This window comes from Colius striatus, chromosome 8 (genome assembly GCF_028858725.1).
Source record: "Colius striatus isolate bColStr4 chromosome 8, bColStr4.1.hap1, whole genome shotgun sequence".
Classification (NCBI taxonomy): domain Eukaryota; kingdom Metazoa; phylum Chordata; class Aves; order Coliiformes; family Coliidae; genus Colius; species Colius striatus.
Genome location: NC_084766.1, coordinates 20,838,389 through 20,856,559, shown reverse-complemented (window position 1 = coordinate 20,856,559; position 18,171 = coordinate 20,838,389). Strand labels below are relative to the sequence as shown.

Here is an 18,171-nt window from a genome sequence, read left to right as displayed (position 1 = left end):
TTGTTGTGGTCTGATCTTGTGCTGAAGAAAACTGCTGCTATTGTAAGAGCAAAGTTCTTTGCTCTACAGCTCTGTATTTGGCTCACAACAAAATTAAAGGAGCTTAGATTCACAGAGAGAATAAACAAAAAGTGTCTTGGTATTTATTTCTGCTTGCTTTTTTAAATGTGAGCATTATATGTACCTATCCTAAGTGCTATACAGACTTGAAGTAACTTCAGAGTTGTTTTATACAGTACTTGTAACTAAACCGTTAACAAAATATAACTCCTCAAAAAGTTAAGATATAAAAGTAAGTGTCTTGGCAGTCATTTATTAATAACTCTCAGCTGTTAACACTTTTACTTCTGGGCTTGTGTTCAATAGGAAGAAATGCTTCTTCCCTCTCTTAAAGATTAAATCTACACTATAGCTTTAAAGCAACTGCTGATGCGGTTAGATTGTAGCAGATTTTATGCCCTTAATGTAGAAATTGGCTTATGCTTATCTACAGGCTGGTTCTGTATCTCAGTCCAATTATGATGCTTGTGATATTAAACTTCCTGTTTGCATAGTGAAGATACATCCAAGGAGGAGGCTTAATGATTCCAGTGGGACAGGTAATTAAAGCTCTCAGTAGCTTAAATAAAGATTTGCGCAACACTAAAGGGATTGGCATCCTGAGCTCTGCTGCATTGTAATGTACAGTGTGGACCAGGCCACTTATGCATAAATATTTAGCTTGTATTTTGAGAAGTGTTTGAGTTGAAGATTTGTGTATGGTAGTATATTTTTATTCTTTAAAGGTTATTTTTCATAGAAGCATAGAATCATAGGATGGCAGGGATTGGAAGGGACCTTTAGAGATCTAGTCCAACCCCCCTGCTGAAGCAGATCCAACTAGATCAGGTCACACAGAAATGTGTCCAGGCAGGTCTTGAAGACCTCCAAGGAAGGAGACTCCACAAAATACCTGTTTTGAATTCTCTCGGATGCATTTGCGTAGGATGTGTCTTCCCAAATGTTAAATCAGATTTAATTTTGGTGTCTTTGTATCTTGGAACTTGCAGGGCATGGGAGAAGAAATTAGACTTTACAACACGTAACAGTAGGTGCTCTTAGAAAACCTGAACTGTAAGCAAGCTATTTCATGGGAGTTCATGCATTATGCCTGTCTTAGTGAAAGGGAGGAGAAACTAATGATTCAATTATTTAGCATATGGCAATGGAGCAAAATAACCATTTTAAGCTCCATGATTTGGAGTTTTTATCAGCACTAAGTTGGGCTACCGTAGTTGGTACAATCACATTTCTAGCAAGTCTGCCTCATTCTCACTAAAAGCAGGGAGATGATGATGTGACTAGTATTTTAGAAATGTATCTTAGTTGTTAGCCTCATACTCGGTGCTTTTAATTTCTCAAATAAGCTTTATTAGCAACTTCCTTCTGCAGTATCTCTGTGTAGATGTGTATGCATTTGTTTGTGTTCTCACTTCTTATTGCTTCGTAAAGTTACCTGGCTTATTGTTTAAAATAGATGCATGTATATATAAGCAGAGCTGGCAGACCAACCTGATTCAATTAGTATCTTCTCTCAGTTTTGTCCATAGTGATTTTTCTCTTGCTATTAACAGGAAATAAAGACTTTAAATATTGAACTTAAAACAGCTAATTCTCTAATTTGTGTGGGTAGTCTAATTCCAACAGAGCTCTTGGTTCTGGTGGGATGAGTCTGGAGACTCCCAGCATAAGAGGAGAGTTATTTATTGCTGCTCTTGAGATAGCCTTGTGACTGTGGAAATTCTGACAAGGCAATTGTAGATGTTTTGCAGTGGCAATGTGACTTGAGAAGTCTTGTCCTTCTGTTTGGTTGTTACTTCCTCCTACCCTCCTTAATCTATTTTAAGCATTGGTGCTGGGAGTCAGAGTGGGTGAAACACAGTAACTGTGGTCTGACAAGAGGTGCTGACTGAAAGAGTAAAATATCTTCCTCAGAAAAAATATTTTCATTTTATTAGAACTTGCCTCATCAGAAAGCAGTATTTTGAGATTTTTTTAATTCTTGTTCTTGACTGAGACTCTATAAAATCTTAGATAGATGTTTCATACACATGAATTGAACATGTAAGTGACCACCAGCTTTTAGAAGCAGATGCTGCTACAGGGATGGGGCTGAGTTGTCATTCAGTAAATGTTTGAAGCAATGTGGCTATCCTGTGTATTTATAGTGACTTTTTCTTCTTCTCCAACCCCATTTTTCTCAGCGTTTCCATGGTTTGGAATGGATATCGGTGGGACGTTGGTTAAACTGGTCTACTTTGAACCAAAGGACATTACTGCAGAAGAGGAACAGGAGGAGGTGGAAAACCTGAAAAGCATTCGGAAATACTTGACTTCCAACACAGCTTATGGTAAAACTGGCATTCGCGATGTCCATCTGGAACTGAAAAATTTGACTATGTGTGGACGGAAAGGAAACCTGCACTTCATCCGCTTTCCCAGCTGTGCCATGCACAGGTTCATACAGATGGGCAGCGAAAAGAATTTCTCCAGTTTGCACACTACGCTCTGTGCCACAGGAGGTGGAGCGTACAAGTTTGAGGAGGACTTTAGAATGGTATGTGAATAGTTCATATGGGTTCAGTAGGAAGTACATTGGGGAAACATCACAGGAGTCTTCCTGTTAAAACTTGGAGACAAAATAACATTTTTTTGGATCCATCTAAACCAGTTAAGATAAACAGAATCAATTCACATTTGTTAAGAGGTGGAATTGCTGACGACGTGCAAGGGGCAGGGGAGGGAATTCTACTTTATAAATATCCTACTGGAGTATTACTGTGCAGGATGTCTTCAGTAAATGGGTTTTTTTTTTTTAGAGTACAGCTATGATGATCAGAGGTCTTCTAATGAACTGAAGATGTGTTATGACAACCTAGAAGCCTATAGGTACTCATCTTGCAAACTGGATGTCAAGTGGAAAACCGGCAGTGGAACCACACAGGCTGGAGATTAGATTCAGGTTCCCTTCCCCTTGTATTGATATTCAGGCAGACTGAAGTCAAGAGTCTGGAAAACCAAGTGTGGAGCAGGTGGAGAAACAGTGTATGGAGCATGACAATAGAAGCTAGGTTTTGATTTCAATTGTGGGGCTACACTGTGTGAAGAAAGGTAGTTCCTGAGATAACTAGGTCCCAGATACCCTAGTATTTAAGAATAACCTCTTCAGAGATCTCCAAAAGCTGATCTAAATAGGAAGTATTGGGAAGCTACTCTTTGTGTAAAAAGTCATCTATAATCCTAGATCCCAAAAGAGTGCACTGCAAACATGAATTGTGGCAACAGAGGCATAGAGAGCCATTGTACAAACTACATTAAGAAGAAACAGTCGTTTAGGAGGCACTTTGCCTTTTGTGTATGTGTCTCTACTGAGGCATATCTCCATGTATTTTCTGTAAAAGAATGACTAGTCTGACTGTACCAGAGCATTATGTGAATTATTTACTTGTCAGGCAGGTCTGTCATTTTTGTCCCAGCTTTTGACTTGATCTTGAAGAATAGCTGCTGGCAGATGACATTACATCAGTTGCTTTTCTGTCTCTGTGTCTGTTTAGGGAACTATCTTACTGATTTACCAGCTATCAATGACTGTAGTCCTTGACTTTACATGCTTCATTTTTAACTCACAAATATCCATTCTTGCAGTGTAAGAGGTTTTTCCTTTGTCAATACCCCTCACCTACCAAGAGAATGGAGAAAGAGTGCTGTAAGAGATGAACATGGATTCCAGCTGTTACATTGCACAACAGTCATTTTCTATTAAATATTGGGCATGGAAGCACTAGTTTCAGGAGGGACTACCAAGTTTCTGAATTGCTGTAGTAGTCCACTACTACTGCCAGATTTCTTGTCCTGTAGGCTGATGCAGGTCCCTTTGTGTTAGGGTCCACTAATGTTTGAGTGTGGAAAAGTTTTAGTTTGTCTTGCATTGTGAAGGATGTTGAGACCACAGTAGGAGGTGAGTTCTAGTGCTAGTCCACGTAGGCTCAGGTTTTTGAGCATCCTTCCACATGTCCAGGGGATGATTCAGGTCACATTCTCTACTGACAATGAGAGGTCACTTTGACACGTTCTGAAGAGGCTGACTACCCTTTTGGAATGGTCAGTCCTCCCAAATTCACCTCTCCTGCATCACACAAGAGCAACTAGGGTTGCTTAATAAGGAAGTTCATGTCCCTTGCTCCCTCAACTGTAGAACTAAGCTGGAAGTTGCCTGATGACTATCACAGCTAGGCATTTTTCTCCATAGCTTTTGCTTTATCTGGCATAAATATGCATTTCACAGGGATGGACCAGTCTCTGTCATGTCAGTTGTGGTATAGTCAATGTAACATTGGAAGCCATAGTTGAAGTTGGGGCTAGCTGTTGTACAAAAATGTGAGGTCACATAGCAAATTACTAGTGGACCCAGGCATGAAATCCCACATCTCTGCCATTTCAGTTAACGTTGTGTGCTTCAACACTTCTAGGTAGTTTAAGAAAAACACCATAGAGCCTGGCTGAGGTGTTTTGTAGCGTACAGCAACCAGTGAAGTACACTTAATCCCGAGTGAGTGCTTTGCACACCTCTTCTTAAAGCTATCCAGTTCCTTACCTTCCTTTATAGCAAGTATTTCTTGGCTCAAACTCGAGCATCTGTAGAAAATTACAGAAGCAAAATACTATCCATTACATGAAGATTTGCTTGCTTAATCTCTTGAAGGGCTGAGTGTCTCGATACTGACATTTACATTGTACTCGCAGCTGGCTCTCTTGCTGTATTCTACTGACTGTGAATTAACATTGGACAACAGCTTCAGGATTGCTTGCCAAGCACCTGAAATATCTGTTTCAAATATTTGATCACTCTTAGGGCACCTGTAGAAGTAGAAAACATGTGCAAAGTTCCTACTATTGCAGGATTCAGTATTGTATAATGACTCACGTGGAAGAGGCTTTAAGTGTTTCAGTTACTTAAGAGGCAATGTGGAAAACCAAAAGTATGTTTGTGAATGTTTTTAATTTAATTAAAATCTGGCTAAATGCTAGGAAACTCATGAAACTGATAGAGGTGACATAGTTTTGGTTTGGCCCTTTAGTTCTCTGTGTACATACTTTTAAGTTATTTTTCTTTCATGGTATTTCTAAATGCTTATGTGACTTTCAGGACTGCATAGATCTAAACCAAAAGATACAAGGTATTGCAAATCATTCAAATTCCAAGGAAGGAATCCTTCTAAAATTGGCAGCTTTTTCTCAGTAAAATAGACAAGCAAACACCCCCTATTGTTACTTGCTTCCTCCAGTCTCCATTTCTGAATCCCTAAGTGAGTTAAATAGGTTTGATCTAGACATCACTGGTGCTTTTGTGCATTTAAAAGTAAACTTGAGAGGCATCTTCTGTTTACCTTAAGCTTGTCTCCTGTGCCACAGAAAGGCAGCTAAATCTAAAAAGCTATCTAACCTCCCGCTCATGTGATCCACAGTTTTGGATAGGAGGAGATCTGGCAGTCTCCATGGACTGCTTGGTGATTGCCAACAATAACAATCAGTAGCCTGGAAAATCATTTGATTCATTTGTAAGAGTTGAATGTTTCCCCTAAAAGTGGGAAAACAGACTATTCATTAAACTAGACCACAGAAATAATTTTACTAACCATCTGGCTATTCTTAATGTTCATTGAAGAGCATCAGTAATTCACTAAAAAGACTTAGAGTCTCACTTAGAGTGTTTTTTCTTTATTTTTGGTTCTTGGTTTTGGGTTTATTTTCATGTTTCTGAATGAATGATCTGTATAGCTGCCTAACTTTATTTTTAGTTAACAATGATGTTAAGGCAACCATGAATCTGTCACTTAATTCTGACAGTCCTCCCCCCTTTCCCCAATTGTGTGCTGCCACCTTGCATATTCTGTAAACGCTTAAGTAACATCGTGTCTCTAAAAGCAAGCTCTACTTAGACATGTTAGCTTGTGTACCTATAATATAAATACCTTTCTACTCTGACTCCTTCATGGTAGCACACACATGTTACTTGCACAAAAGTATGCTGTCAGTGTAGTGAACAATAAATTCTTAGGCTCTCACTCAGTTTTGTAAAGCATTTCAGTGTAAAGGTCTTTTATAGGAATCAAAGTGCCTCTGCATGAAAGTGGAGGAAAGGTAATGAGGTGGAAGGAAAAGCTAGACTGTAAGCTATTAAAAGAAATAAAAACTGGAGCAATGCCCAGAAGGGGTATAAAGAGAGTGATATATAGTAAATGAAACTGTTGTAGTTGATAACTAAAAACTTGAAAGCCATTATGTTTCTAACAATTTCTTACAGAAAATCATATTTCTGATTACAAGTCCAAGAGGCAGGTGAACTCATAACTGCATCTCTGCTCCCCAAAAGTCAGTAACTGTGAAAATTCGAACTGTGTGAACTCATGAAAGAGCTTCATTGAAAAGGTGTCTGTACATCAATGTTAATCCATTAGGCTTCAACCCTACTGTGCTGTTTCATATTTTCCTTGCTGAGGTGGAAATATTTACTCATCTAGAAAGAAACAAACATGACCCAAGTCTTTGACTTCTGTGCTTCCATACTTCACAGCAGCAGCAAGTTCCTACCGAGTTTTTTTTTGTATACTTTCTGGTACTTGAATACAGCTAAAAAGTGTTTGACATGATGCATATTATTTTAAAACAAAAACCACAAACCAAACCTTAAATTTGAACACACAGTCCCATTTTCCAGCACATCTTGCAAGTGTACAAAGAGAGGTGGATTTTTATTCTCCTTAGAAAAGCATCTGCACACAGTAACAACAGACCTTTTGTGTGTCCTTGAAATCAGATGGGTTTTAAGATTTTGTAGTTAAGGTGTGAACTATCATGAGGAAGTGTTCACTACTTGCTGTGTTGCAGCTGCATGTAAATATGATTCAAGTCCTGAGTCATTCTTTTTGATGGTCATGAAGAGTTTTTTGAAGTCCAGAATGTTTTGTTCTCTCCCTTGGTATTTGAAAAAACAGTCTAAAATAAAGAGGGATTTCCACAGTCTTATTGTAGTGCAGAAAAGTTGTTCTTTTAAAAATGTGCATATGATTTCCCTGTAACCATCCTAAATCTTCCCTCCAGGGTCCTGTATACTACTTTGTTCTGTAGTTCTTCCCCTCAGAGCACAACTTTCTGACATAAAACTTTTCTAGAGAGGCACTCTGCTAAATATATTTACAGGAGAGCACAGCAGGATAATTTGACCATTATGCGGTCTGTCCTTACATTAGGGATTGGAAAGGGCTGGAAAATATCTGCAAATGCATTTTGTAAAAAGTTGTGGGAAAAACATCCAATTAAAATGTGCTTATATGCACAACTCCTGCTTTTGGTCTGCATTTTTGCAGGTAAACTTTGATTCCAGCAAGAAGTGGTTTGAACATCTGAAAGGTGAGGACGAGTAATAGGGAGTAGGTCAGGTGATGCACCAGAGAAAAAAGTTTGCCTGATTACACTTCAGTTATTTTTACAGCCACATCTGTTTTGTGATGTGGTTTTTCTGCTTGAGTCCTTGTGAGCAGAGAAACAAACAAGAAAAGGCAATTCTCTGCGCTGGGAAAGGGTGTGGGAATTGGGACCCTGGCTCTAGCACTGCTTCTTGTGCAAGACTGGGTTACTATGTTTCTTCCAACTGTGCCCTAATTAGTGTTTAGAAGCACGAACAGTCATGGCTCAGTGAGCTGTTTGGAACCTCAGACGGTTGGTGGCTGCAGAGCTTGCTGTTCTCGGAATGAAGACAAATTGACATGGAATACTGATGCCAATCTTGCTCCTTCCAAAAACGAAAACCTACTGTGACAACACAGGAAAATAGTTTTTCAGTCTGCTATTAATATCATACATGAAAGAAAGCAGTAATAGGGCTTTTCTGCTTACAGTATATCAACCGTTAACTATAGCACAGAAATATTAAAAGCAGAGCAAATTCTACTACATCTTTTATATGTGAAGAGCTGGACCTAATAAAATTTGTATGCTTAATGCTTGAAAAAGACTCTTTGATTAGTTTTTTTGTTCTGTTCTTACAAAATTGGTGGGCTGACTGCAGTTTGTAGAAACAAGGATTTGTCTGCGTGTGCACTGATGCCAGAAGTGTTTTACTGTTAGATTTATATTGCTTGCTTGTATCTTGCAACATCTCTTTGTAACAGGTGTAATATGGATGAGACAAAAGCAGCTTGTGGTTGGATATGTGGCTTATAGGAAGACAGAGGTTTTGAAGATAGGGGTCATAAATCTGGTAGGTGTATAGCAGGCTTCTGGTTCATAGCATGCTTATTTCTGCATGCTTTATCTGTGTTAGATTGTGTTTAGTCACGCTACATCTAGATTACAGAGTAAGATGAGGAAACTGAGACTGTACAGCAGTCAGAGAAAGCACCTAGAGAAAGATCATGGTTAGTATAGAGTCTTTACTTATTTGGACAAGCTATATGCAACATTACTTGGGTTTTAACAAAATAAATAGATCTTCTAATGTCTTGGTGTTAATATAGTGTTAATTGTGAGACAGTGCACGAAGCATTTATTATATTAGTGCCTTGTATTATTATCTCTTGATTGGAGCTTTTCCTCTTGGTCTAATATCTTGGATTTCAGCAATTTCTTGCTATTTGCAAAATTGCCTTAAGATTTTTTTCTTAACGTTTCTTTAAAAAACCACTCCTCCCCATTTGTGTGTATTCTTTTTATTTATGTGGCTAAGTGGTTCAAGTTTTTTATGTTCTGTTTCTGTAATTGTAGTTTGTGTAACCATGTCATAGCAATGAAAACAAAATGAAGCAGTTGCAAAAATAACAGGAGAAAATACTGAAACAAGGAGAAATTACCTCCACTTGTCTCTGTCCTGTGAATAATCGTATATTAATGTCTGTAAGAATTCTGGCTTGGGGTTTTTCGGTCATATTGGTATTCCGTCATACCAAGATTTGTGGACTAGGAAGTTTAACAAAGGCAGACCCAAAGAGTAGAATAGCTTTCAGTTAAGGCATGTCAGAGCTATGTACAACTAGAGGAAAAAACCTAAAGGGGAGAGATTTAAATAGCGCAAAAGAATGTAACCCATTGGCCATGCCTATTGCACAGAAATGTCTTTCCTCTTGTAGTGACTTAATATAGCTTCCAGAATTAAAACTAGGAGGTAGGTAGCCTCGTAAATCTTCTCCGTTAGTTCTTATTAAAACATCCTGCATTTTCTAGTAGAAATTGATGTTAGGTAAGACTTACTTTGCAGATTTGAGAATGCAAATGACCTCAGAGTTTGGATGGGCAACTTTAGTATTTTCCTTCCCTTTCCTCTCCCTAACACAGGTCTAAGCTCAGTGTCCTCTGGAAAGGAGACTTTCTGCATATTGTCACTGCCCTATTTTGAGAAAGGGATGTGATTTCTAATTTAGTAAACAGAATGCTATGACAAGTAGACGTGTGTTAAATCTGCTCACGGGTGACCTGTGAGATCTCATAGGGAACGTCCTTTTTAAGCTCTTACAAGGATGTTTATACCTTTTGTTAGAGTTAAGTTTTTGTGAGCATTTTGCTGGAAGCTTGGGCCTGAAAACATTCTTGTTAGGGTTTTTTTTTTTAAATATCGTTCTTCACCAAACATTTTGAATACCCTGCTTTTCATGAGGCAGTTGTAAGTTCTCACTGTAACCTAAAGAAATAGCTCTCTCAGATTACTGATGCTGTATACTAAAGAAAATGCAAGTCTTTTAAGCAAAATCAACTGCATATTTAATGCATGGTGACATAAGTACACGCACTTTATAAGACTTTGACTATCTTGTTCTTTAATGGAAGTTTGTTGATCTTAACACTTCCATTGAAAATTGTATCAAATTGCTGGGAAGTATAGTTGAATGGTTAGTTAAGGCATCCTGAGGAATGCTGCTGTGCAAGTATGTGTCAGATAACTGTCCAAAATTTGCAGAACACAGCTTCTCTAGGGATGGAGTGAGGGGGACATTTCCCCTTTGCAGAGCAGGGAATGTCTCAAAGGGAAAGAAACTAAACGACATTGCTGTGGAACATGTCATTGTTTTTGGAGGTAGCTGTTGTTGGGCAGATAGTAAACTTTTTATTTTGGACTTTATACTTAAAACAGGTCTTTGTACTGTGTAAATAACGTAATGTGTTACTATTAAAGTGATGGAAGTGTTTCAGCAGAGCCTTTTGCCCTTCTTAATGTTGTGTTATACTAGGAAATGTTTGTTTATTACTTTCTTGTTTTTCTTTTCCAGATTGCTGATCTACAACTCCATAAACTGGATGAATTGGACTGTTTGATCCAGGGTCTCCTTTATGTTGATTCTGTTGGTTTCAATGGCCAACCAGAGTGCTATTATTTTGAAAATCCTACAGATCCTGAACAGTGCCAGAAAAAGCCCTACTGCCTTGATAATCCATATCCTATGCTGCTGGTTAACATAGGCTCTGGGGTCAGCATCCTAGCTGTGTATTCCAAGGACAACTATAAGAGGGTCACAGGATCCAGGTATGTTTAATTCTATGTTCTTTTAATTCTGGGGTTTTTCTCCTTAATAATTGAGCAAAATGAACCAGACAGTGTGGCTGGTAGGTGTAGCCATAAATTGTGTATATCTTCCTGTTTCTTTTAAAAGCTTACCAGTAGTAAGGTGGGAAGCACCCTAGGATTCTTTCAGAGAGGGAAGTCTACAGCAAAGAAGTTATTGCTCCATTCAGCTTTAGAGCTGCCCTAGTCTCTTCTTGGTGTTCTCACCTGCTTCCTATCTCTTGCTCTGAATTGCCAAAATAAAACTATCCCAGTAGAAGTAATCCTCTCTCCCCTGCTTTAATCCCTTGGAACAGCCAGAGCAGTGAAATAAAAATGCTTGGTCTGAACAAAAACCTCTTGGTTAGTAGTTAAGATGGATCTAGGATGTAGGGAAACTTTATAGAATTACCTACTACCTCTGGATTTTGGCAGAGGAGTCTCACTAGATCTCTTGTTTCCTTATGGATTGCCCTAGTCTTTGGACTATGCTGGTAAATTAGGGAATACCGGCCTGTAAAGACTAGAATATGATTGTCTGTACTCTGTCCTCAATACGTTTTCAGTCTGATTCAACTAGCACTGACTGAAATGATTTGTAGGGTGCAACTGAGTTGGTAATGGCCTCTGGCCCGTGTTCAATAAGAGATTTAGATGTGACTTCTCTGTTTAGGAATTCAGGAGTTCAGTAGTATGGATACAGAATTTTGTTCTCAAGGCAAAAAAAACAGTCTGAGGCATATTTTACTCTATAATGTGGCAAGAGTGCTTACTTTCAGGAAACCACCTTAGTTACAAATGTATCCATCTAGACTAGTAGTAAATAATACCAATAAACGTTCCTCACTTCATGCATACAAACTAAATTTATACACTTTATTTTGAGTAATCTTGTAATCTTTAAAACAAAATAAATCACCAAACCATAAACCTGAAAAAAAAAAATCCTTCCAAAGCAACAGCTGAAGAAGTTTTTTGCATTTGCATTTCTGTTTCAAAGATGCAGTCTGTTCTTCAGTGCATTGTACATTATTAGTAATTTTTTTCCTACATACTGCATATGACTGCACACGTGTCTTCTGTTGCCTTATCTTTGTTGCATATCTTTGCCCCAGTGGTAGTTATGAGCCCTTTTTTCTGTATACAATACAGATGAACACATGTTGAATGGAAGAGATATTGGTTTTCTTGCAAATCTGGTAGTTTTTCAAGCATAGCCCTTTTGATAGGGTAGATACACTGTAGATGTGCTTCTGAGCCTTTCCACTATGAAAGGAAAAATGTCATAGAATCATAGAATGGTAGGGGTTGGAAGGGACCTTTAGAGATCATCTAGTCCAACCCCCCTGCAGAAGCAGGTTCATCTAGATCAGGTCTCATAGGAACATGTCCAGGCGGGTCTTGAAGCCCTCCAAGGAAGGAGACTCCACAACCCTTCTGGGCAGCCTGTGCCACTGGCTGGAAAACATGAGTGTAGTGGATTGCTGCCAACTTGCAGATGGTAAAATCAATACTGTCTTGAGACTGGTGCGCAGAACTTCCTACTGTTCAGATACTGAATGTATTACAGTACTGCTATATGTGTTCTGAAAAACTTGCCTAATTATCAACAGCACTGACTAAATGGTGTTCCTATATGACCTCCTCTGCGTTTTTTGTAAAGTGCAAGCATGGTGTCTCACTGATCCTCTTGTTTACAGTGGCTCCAGTTGGTGTGACTGCAATCACTACAAATAAGCTAACTTTCTCAAGGGTTAAGAAAGAATGAGGAAAGATATAGAGGTTAGTAAGCTGAAGTTGCTGACTGTTAAGACTGAAGAGTCCAAAGTAGAATTTTAATGAAATGAGTTAGCAATCTGTTTTACACAGTCAAATACTCCCTGCTAAATTCATGTAGTCAGTAAATATTGTACTTGAGCCCGTGCAAGTCATTAAAGTGACTGCTGCATGCTCAGAATTCTTTCAAGGGCTGAGATTTTTGGGACTGATGTGAACAGGAGCCAACCAGACTACTTCTACCCACTGGCTAAGGGGACAAGATCTTTCTTTACTGTCTGCCCCTGCATAAATACTTAGCTTTGATCTCTGTTTATTCTTTCATCACTGACTTAAGAGATCTGCTGACTAATTCTTCTCACAGGAGGAAAACTTGCTGGAGTGGTACAAATAGCAAAGTGACATCTGCGATGTTAGATTGGACATTATTCTCAGCTAACCCTTTATTTAGTATCATTTCTCCTGTTTAAATATTAAGGACTTGAGAGTAGTTCAGTTAAAACCACACTGGATGCCATTTGTTGTTAAATAGAAACTATTTAGGGTCTATCTTCACTTCTCTGAGGGAGGAGTTGCAAGATGCTATACTTGGTAGCTATGTAGACCATGTTGCAAATGGGAGTGTGAAGGGCTGTGGTAAAAGCTGGTTCAAGCTGCTGATCTGAAGGAACTGTGCTTTTCTAGTCTTGGAGGAGGAACGTTCCTGGGTCTTTGCTGCCTGCTGACTGGCTGTGAGACATTTGAAGAAGCACTAGAAATGGCTGCGAAAGGAGACAGCACCAATGTGGATAAGCTGGTGAAAGATATTTATGGAGGAGACTATGAGAGATTTGGCCTTCAGGGGTCTGCTGTAGCCTCAAGGTACATGTTAATTGAGCTGTTTTTAAGAGGTTCCTTGGGAAAGTTACTGTACGTGCTGAAACTGAGGGTATAATCCCTAGACTATATGCTGTGTCCACATGGAAGTGTCACTGAATGTGTTATGTGGTTTATCCTTAGATATCTCATTCTTGCTCTTATTTTCAAATGGGTATAAGTAATGCTTGATGTGGTTTGGTTCCATTTCAGTTACAGTTTTTTTAGAAGTGTACTAGTTCATTATCCTGCCTTTCCAATGACATCCCTTTTCACGTTTCAGATTTTTCTCAATGAGTGTCAAATCCAAGCAAAGGTTATTAAATGATAGAAATTCTAAGGACATTTAGTACTCCTAAATATCTCTCATTAAAAAGAAAAATCTTCCTCACACAGCTTTGGTCATATGATGAGTAAAGAAAAGAGAGATTCCATCAGTAAAGAGGACTTGGCCAGAGCTACTTTGGTCACCATCACCAACAACATAGGTTCTATTGCTCGCATGTGTGCACTGAACGAGGTAAGATAACACATTTACTATGAGCTTAAAATCTTTAGAAACAATATAGTAAGATTATCAGAATACAAAAATGCAAATTGCTGGTGTGGCAGGCGTGTAACTGGCCTTGGTAAATATGTGTCTATTTAATGTGATGTCCTGATTCTTGTGATTTGTGTTACATATATGCTTTGATGCAAAGCCTAAGGTACTTTGAGCTTCAGAGGCAGGGGAGAGGGGAGAAAAGTTAACTGTTAAGGTCTCCTTCAGCCATTGATGCATAGGGCTGTTCAGTTGCTCTTGAGCTGTAATGCATATCTATTAATGCCTTTGTAATCCAAATTAATACTTTCAGTTACCTTGTAGTTATTAACAAATCTTACTATACCATGACAGTTTATTTTATTAATAGTATTTTTCTTGGCTTGTTTCCATAGCATGATGGGTTTGTATTGTGTTGTGTTAAATGTTTTGATAGGTATAAGATCCATTGTATTGAATCAAAAAGAAGAAAAATACAGTTCATTATCCTGCCTCAAACTGCTGTTAGATGCTTGTTACATTCTTTTTTTTTTAAGTATGATAACTATGGATGTTTCCAATTTCCAGCAGTTAAAAAAGAGGAGAGGGAAAAAACCCCACCAAAATCAAACCAAACCAAAGCCGATCCAAACAATTAGGCACTTGTTTCGAGCTGCAAATTGCACCTTTTACTATTATGTGATAACTAATTGCTTTTATCTGTTCTCAGTGAATTTATCTAATATTTTATATATATATAAATATATATATGTTTCTAGCTCCACAGCATTCTGTGGTTAGAAGAAAGTCCTTTTTTTATTTTTTAATCAACAACACTTTCAGAGAGCCAAAAGAAATCACAACAAAACAAAACCAAGAAACTCACCAAACTGCCATCTAATTACTTTATTAGGTCCTATCTAGCATTTTGCTTTATGAGAAATAGCAGAGAGTGCATTACTAATGCTATTGGTGGGTTTTGTTTTTGTTAAATGTTTAGCATGTCTTTCCAAGACAGAAAATTCTAATACTTTGTCTCTTCTCCTATGGAAGACACTCTGTGTTTCTTTTCCATGGTTTCTTCTTGTCTTTTTAATCTCTTTGTGCTTCTGATTTTGAGATTGATTGATCAGATATTCATGCAGTATTCAGGGTATGGTTGCACAATGAATTTGTGATGACATATTGGCTAATTTTGTGTTCTGAGTTAATTTACTAACAGTTCTTAACATTTTGTTTTTGTGAGCATAGGGCTCATAGTTTTTAACAAACCCTCCAAAGTCCCTCCAGTCTTTCTTGAGTGGTGGTGATGGTGAATTTGGAGCATATAATTGTATCTGAATACTGAAGTCTCTGTCTCTTCCTGGTGCAGTTTGTATCACTTCATTTTTTAAATATAACCTTCATCCACCGTTTTATTCCTCAGTCACTGGGTGTCTCTTCAGCATTCCTATGTTGTTCATTTTTTATTGTGACTCTCCTGAATAACCCTGTATGCCAAAAAATTTTGTTTGCTGCTAATATTTCTCTCTAGAGCACTTTCAAAATATGTTGAACAGCACCAATCTTAGAGTATGCTCCTAACAAATGCCACTCACAACCTCCCTTCATCATTAAAAGTGGCTGCAGACTTTTTTTGGCAGTTTGACTCTTTCAGTCAGAATGATTCTCTTTCTGTATTCTCTTTGCTTTCAGCTTCTTTACAGTGTTGCCTTGTGGCATGGAGTTCAAGCAGCATTGTACAGGGCTATCAAAGCATGGAGAGTTGCAGCAGGGAACCACATGCAATGCATTCAGAAGAGGAAATAGGCTACTAATGAAACTAACGCTTCTTGAGTCACTGTAAAAAAATTCCTAACATCTTTGTTTTGTGGGCAGGCTTAAAAATTGGATGTGATCCATAGAATTTTGTGAAGGAATGTTGATTGATGTGTAAAAAATTATTAATTTCTCAGACAATGTCAAAGTAGAAATTTCTCGAATGCTTGAACTGAGGTTTTATTTGCTTTAGAGAATGAAAATTTCATTTAGTAGCTTTGCATGTTATTAAAAGTTGAAACATGTTGTATCATTGCAAGTAAGCTAATATCCAGATAGCTTGCTCTCAGGGAAAAGGAGTTAATGCTATCATTCTGCTAAAAAACCGAGATACCTAAACTGCCTTTGGGGGATATGACCCTGACTTTGAGCAAGCTTGACAAATGAAATGCCCAAATAAGAGTTTAAACCCCAGTTGAATGTGATACATTCTTTTGTAGAGTTTGTGTGTATTAGATTGGAGTTATGGTGAAGTTCATTTTTACATTCTTTGGCAAAATCAATTTATACCCTGAAGTGTGAGTTTTGATAAGTTTGTGGGTTTTTTTCAGTGATTGCAACTTTAATATTGTGTTGAAAATGACTTGCATATGTGCAAGAAAAGATGAGGCTGGGGAATAAGTGAAATATTCTGTCTACAGAACTTCAAAGCAAAGTTTACTTGCACAAAGTTGGCAGTGGGGTAGAAAAATTCCAGAGTCTGGAACCATTTGGCTACACATCATTTGAAACAGTCTATCCTAGGCACAGCAGAACTGCATAAAGGAAACCAGTCTCCCTGGTTTATATTTTTCTTACTAGCTGAACATATACATTGCATCTCAACAAGACTTCTTGCAAAAATATGTACAGGGTTTTTATTTCTACTTTGATATTATTTGCCCTATTCAGTTGTATTGAGAAATGTGTTTATGTACCATACTGAAGCTATACTATAGCTTTCTGCTGCAAGGTGGTTGAACAATTTAGCAAGACCCCACAGACTTGAAAGAGTGCATGTCTTTTCCAGGATGTTGTAATTTAATTAGCTTAAGTAAGCATTTCATCATCCTGCCTTCATCTGTGGAAAACTTCAGTCTTTCAGCTTTGAATATTTCAGCAGTGAACAATTTAAAAGTAAATTGGCAAGACTCCTTTAAGAGACAAAAGTAGCATTTCTTCATTTTCCAACTCCTGAAAAATGCTAAAGCTGTTTTTACTGGGGTTCAAAAATCCAGGAAACTTTACGTCTTTAACCCGAGTTTTAACATTGTAAAGTCAAGGAGTGTTGGAAAATAAAAATGATACAAAATTTCCATGTTGACACTTACTCTGCTATTCTAGTAGATACGACTACTATTTTTAGATTTCAGATCTTCAGTAATTTTTCTGCTGTTTATACTTGGTAATTGAATTTCTGGTAACAGTATTTCCGTGTGTATATTCAGCACTAAAAATAATGTAATGGAAATGAAATTCCAATGTATGGTCTAATTAATTTGATGGTATTGCATTACAGGAAATTAATTAGTTGTTTTTCCTTTGCCAGAAATTACTTCAGAGACAAAACTGCCTGGTCAGGGGATGCAAAATGCTCTTGGCCATGTTTAATAGCAGCCTTTTGAAATTTGAGAAGTTCTTATTTTCATTCGTATAAGTTCCTAGGGATAAGTATGAATGCATGCTGATGTGACTGCAGAGTCTAAAGGGATAGACTATTATAAATCTGAAATATATGAATTTTATGTTGCTGTGTTTGATTTGAGGACAGTCAAACTTGTAACTTGGTCATCAGAGACTGAACAAATGAATTGTTACATTGGGGTATCAGCACTCTCCAATACTGAGTATTCAAGTGAGGATGTTCTTTGCAGTATGTGACATGCACAGTACTGGACACAGCCACAGTCTGTAGCAAAGTAAATGCTACAGAATCAAGTGTTGGGCTTTATAGAGCTGTGTGACTCTAGAGAGTTAACACTTAGTTCTAGTCTCTGTGCAGATTTTTGCTGATAATTTTCAGCAGAGGACTCTTGAAGCTACATTTCTAGTGTTCCTTCAAGACTCCTGTCAAAGCTTATGTCTTCAGGACTTAACCTATTACTGAGTCTTCTAGATCAATTTTAGGGTATGGTGAACATTATCTGGTGCACCAGTGCAAAATGAAAGTGCATTTTTGTGCTTAGCAGGCAAAACTGGGCTTGGTAAGATAGGTACAGGTATTGTGTAAGCACAAGAACTGTTGTTTACATGCACTGGTGCACACAAGTGTGTGACTATCTCGCAGTGTAGTGCTCAGTGTTCAAAAATCTTAAGCTTCTGTATGACAATTGAGTTCAAGTACGTTTTTAAACAAAGGAATACAATACATATCAAGTATCATATCAGCCACATTTTACTTGATTTTTGAAAATGGAACTGGAGTCTAGGTAATAGATAATGTAAGATGCTTCATCCCCCTCTAAAGTAATCCTTCTCAGATACTCTTCAGAGGTTCTCCATCTGAATTTAATAGTCTCAGTCATCTCTGGAAAGTTACTTCATTTAGCAAGTGGGGGAAAAGATGCCTTCAGTGCAGCCATGTCACACACAATTAAAAAAAACCAAAACCAACAAAGCAAAACAACAAAATACAATACTGTTTATGCTGGGA

The 18,171-nt window shown here is 37.9% G+C and overlaps 1 protein-coding gene across 8 annotated transcripts in view; it reads left to right on the top strand.

The window, feature by feature from the left end:
- Positions 1-18,171, top strand: part of PANK1 (pantothenate kinase 1) — a 48,960-nt gene that overhangs the window by 25,493 nt on the left and 5,296 nt on the right. For all 8 annotated transcript variants that reach the window (XM_062001078.1, XM_062001081.1, XM_062001080.1 and 5 more), the window contains 4 exons: positions 2,244-2,596; positions 10,299-10,552; positions 13,031-13,207; positions 13,598-13,721. In XM_062001078.1, coding sequence (XP_061857062.1) covers positions 2,261-2,596; positions 10,299-10,552; positions 13,031-13,207; positions 13,598-13,721 — 891 coding nt within the window. In that variant the 5' untranslated portion in view covers positions 2,244-2,260. The remainder of the gene's footprint in view (positions 1-2,243; positions 2,597-10,298; positions 10,553-13,030; positions 13,208-13,597; positions 13,722-18,171) is intronic.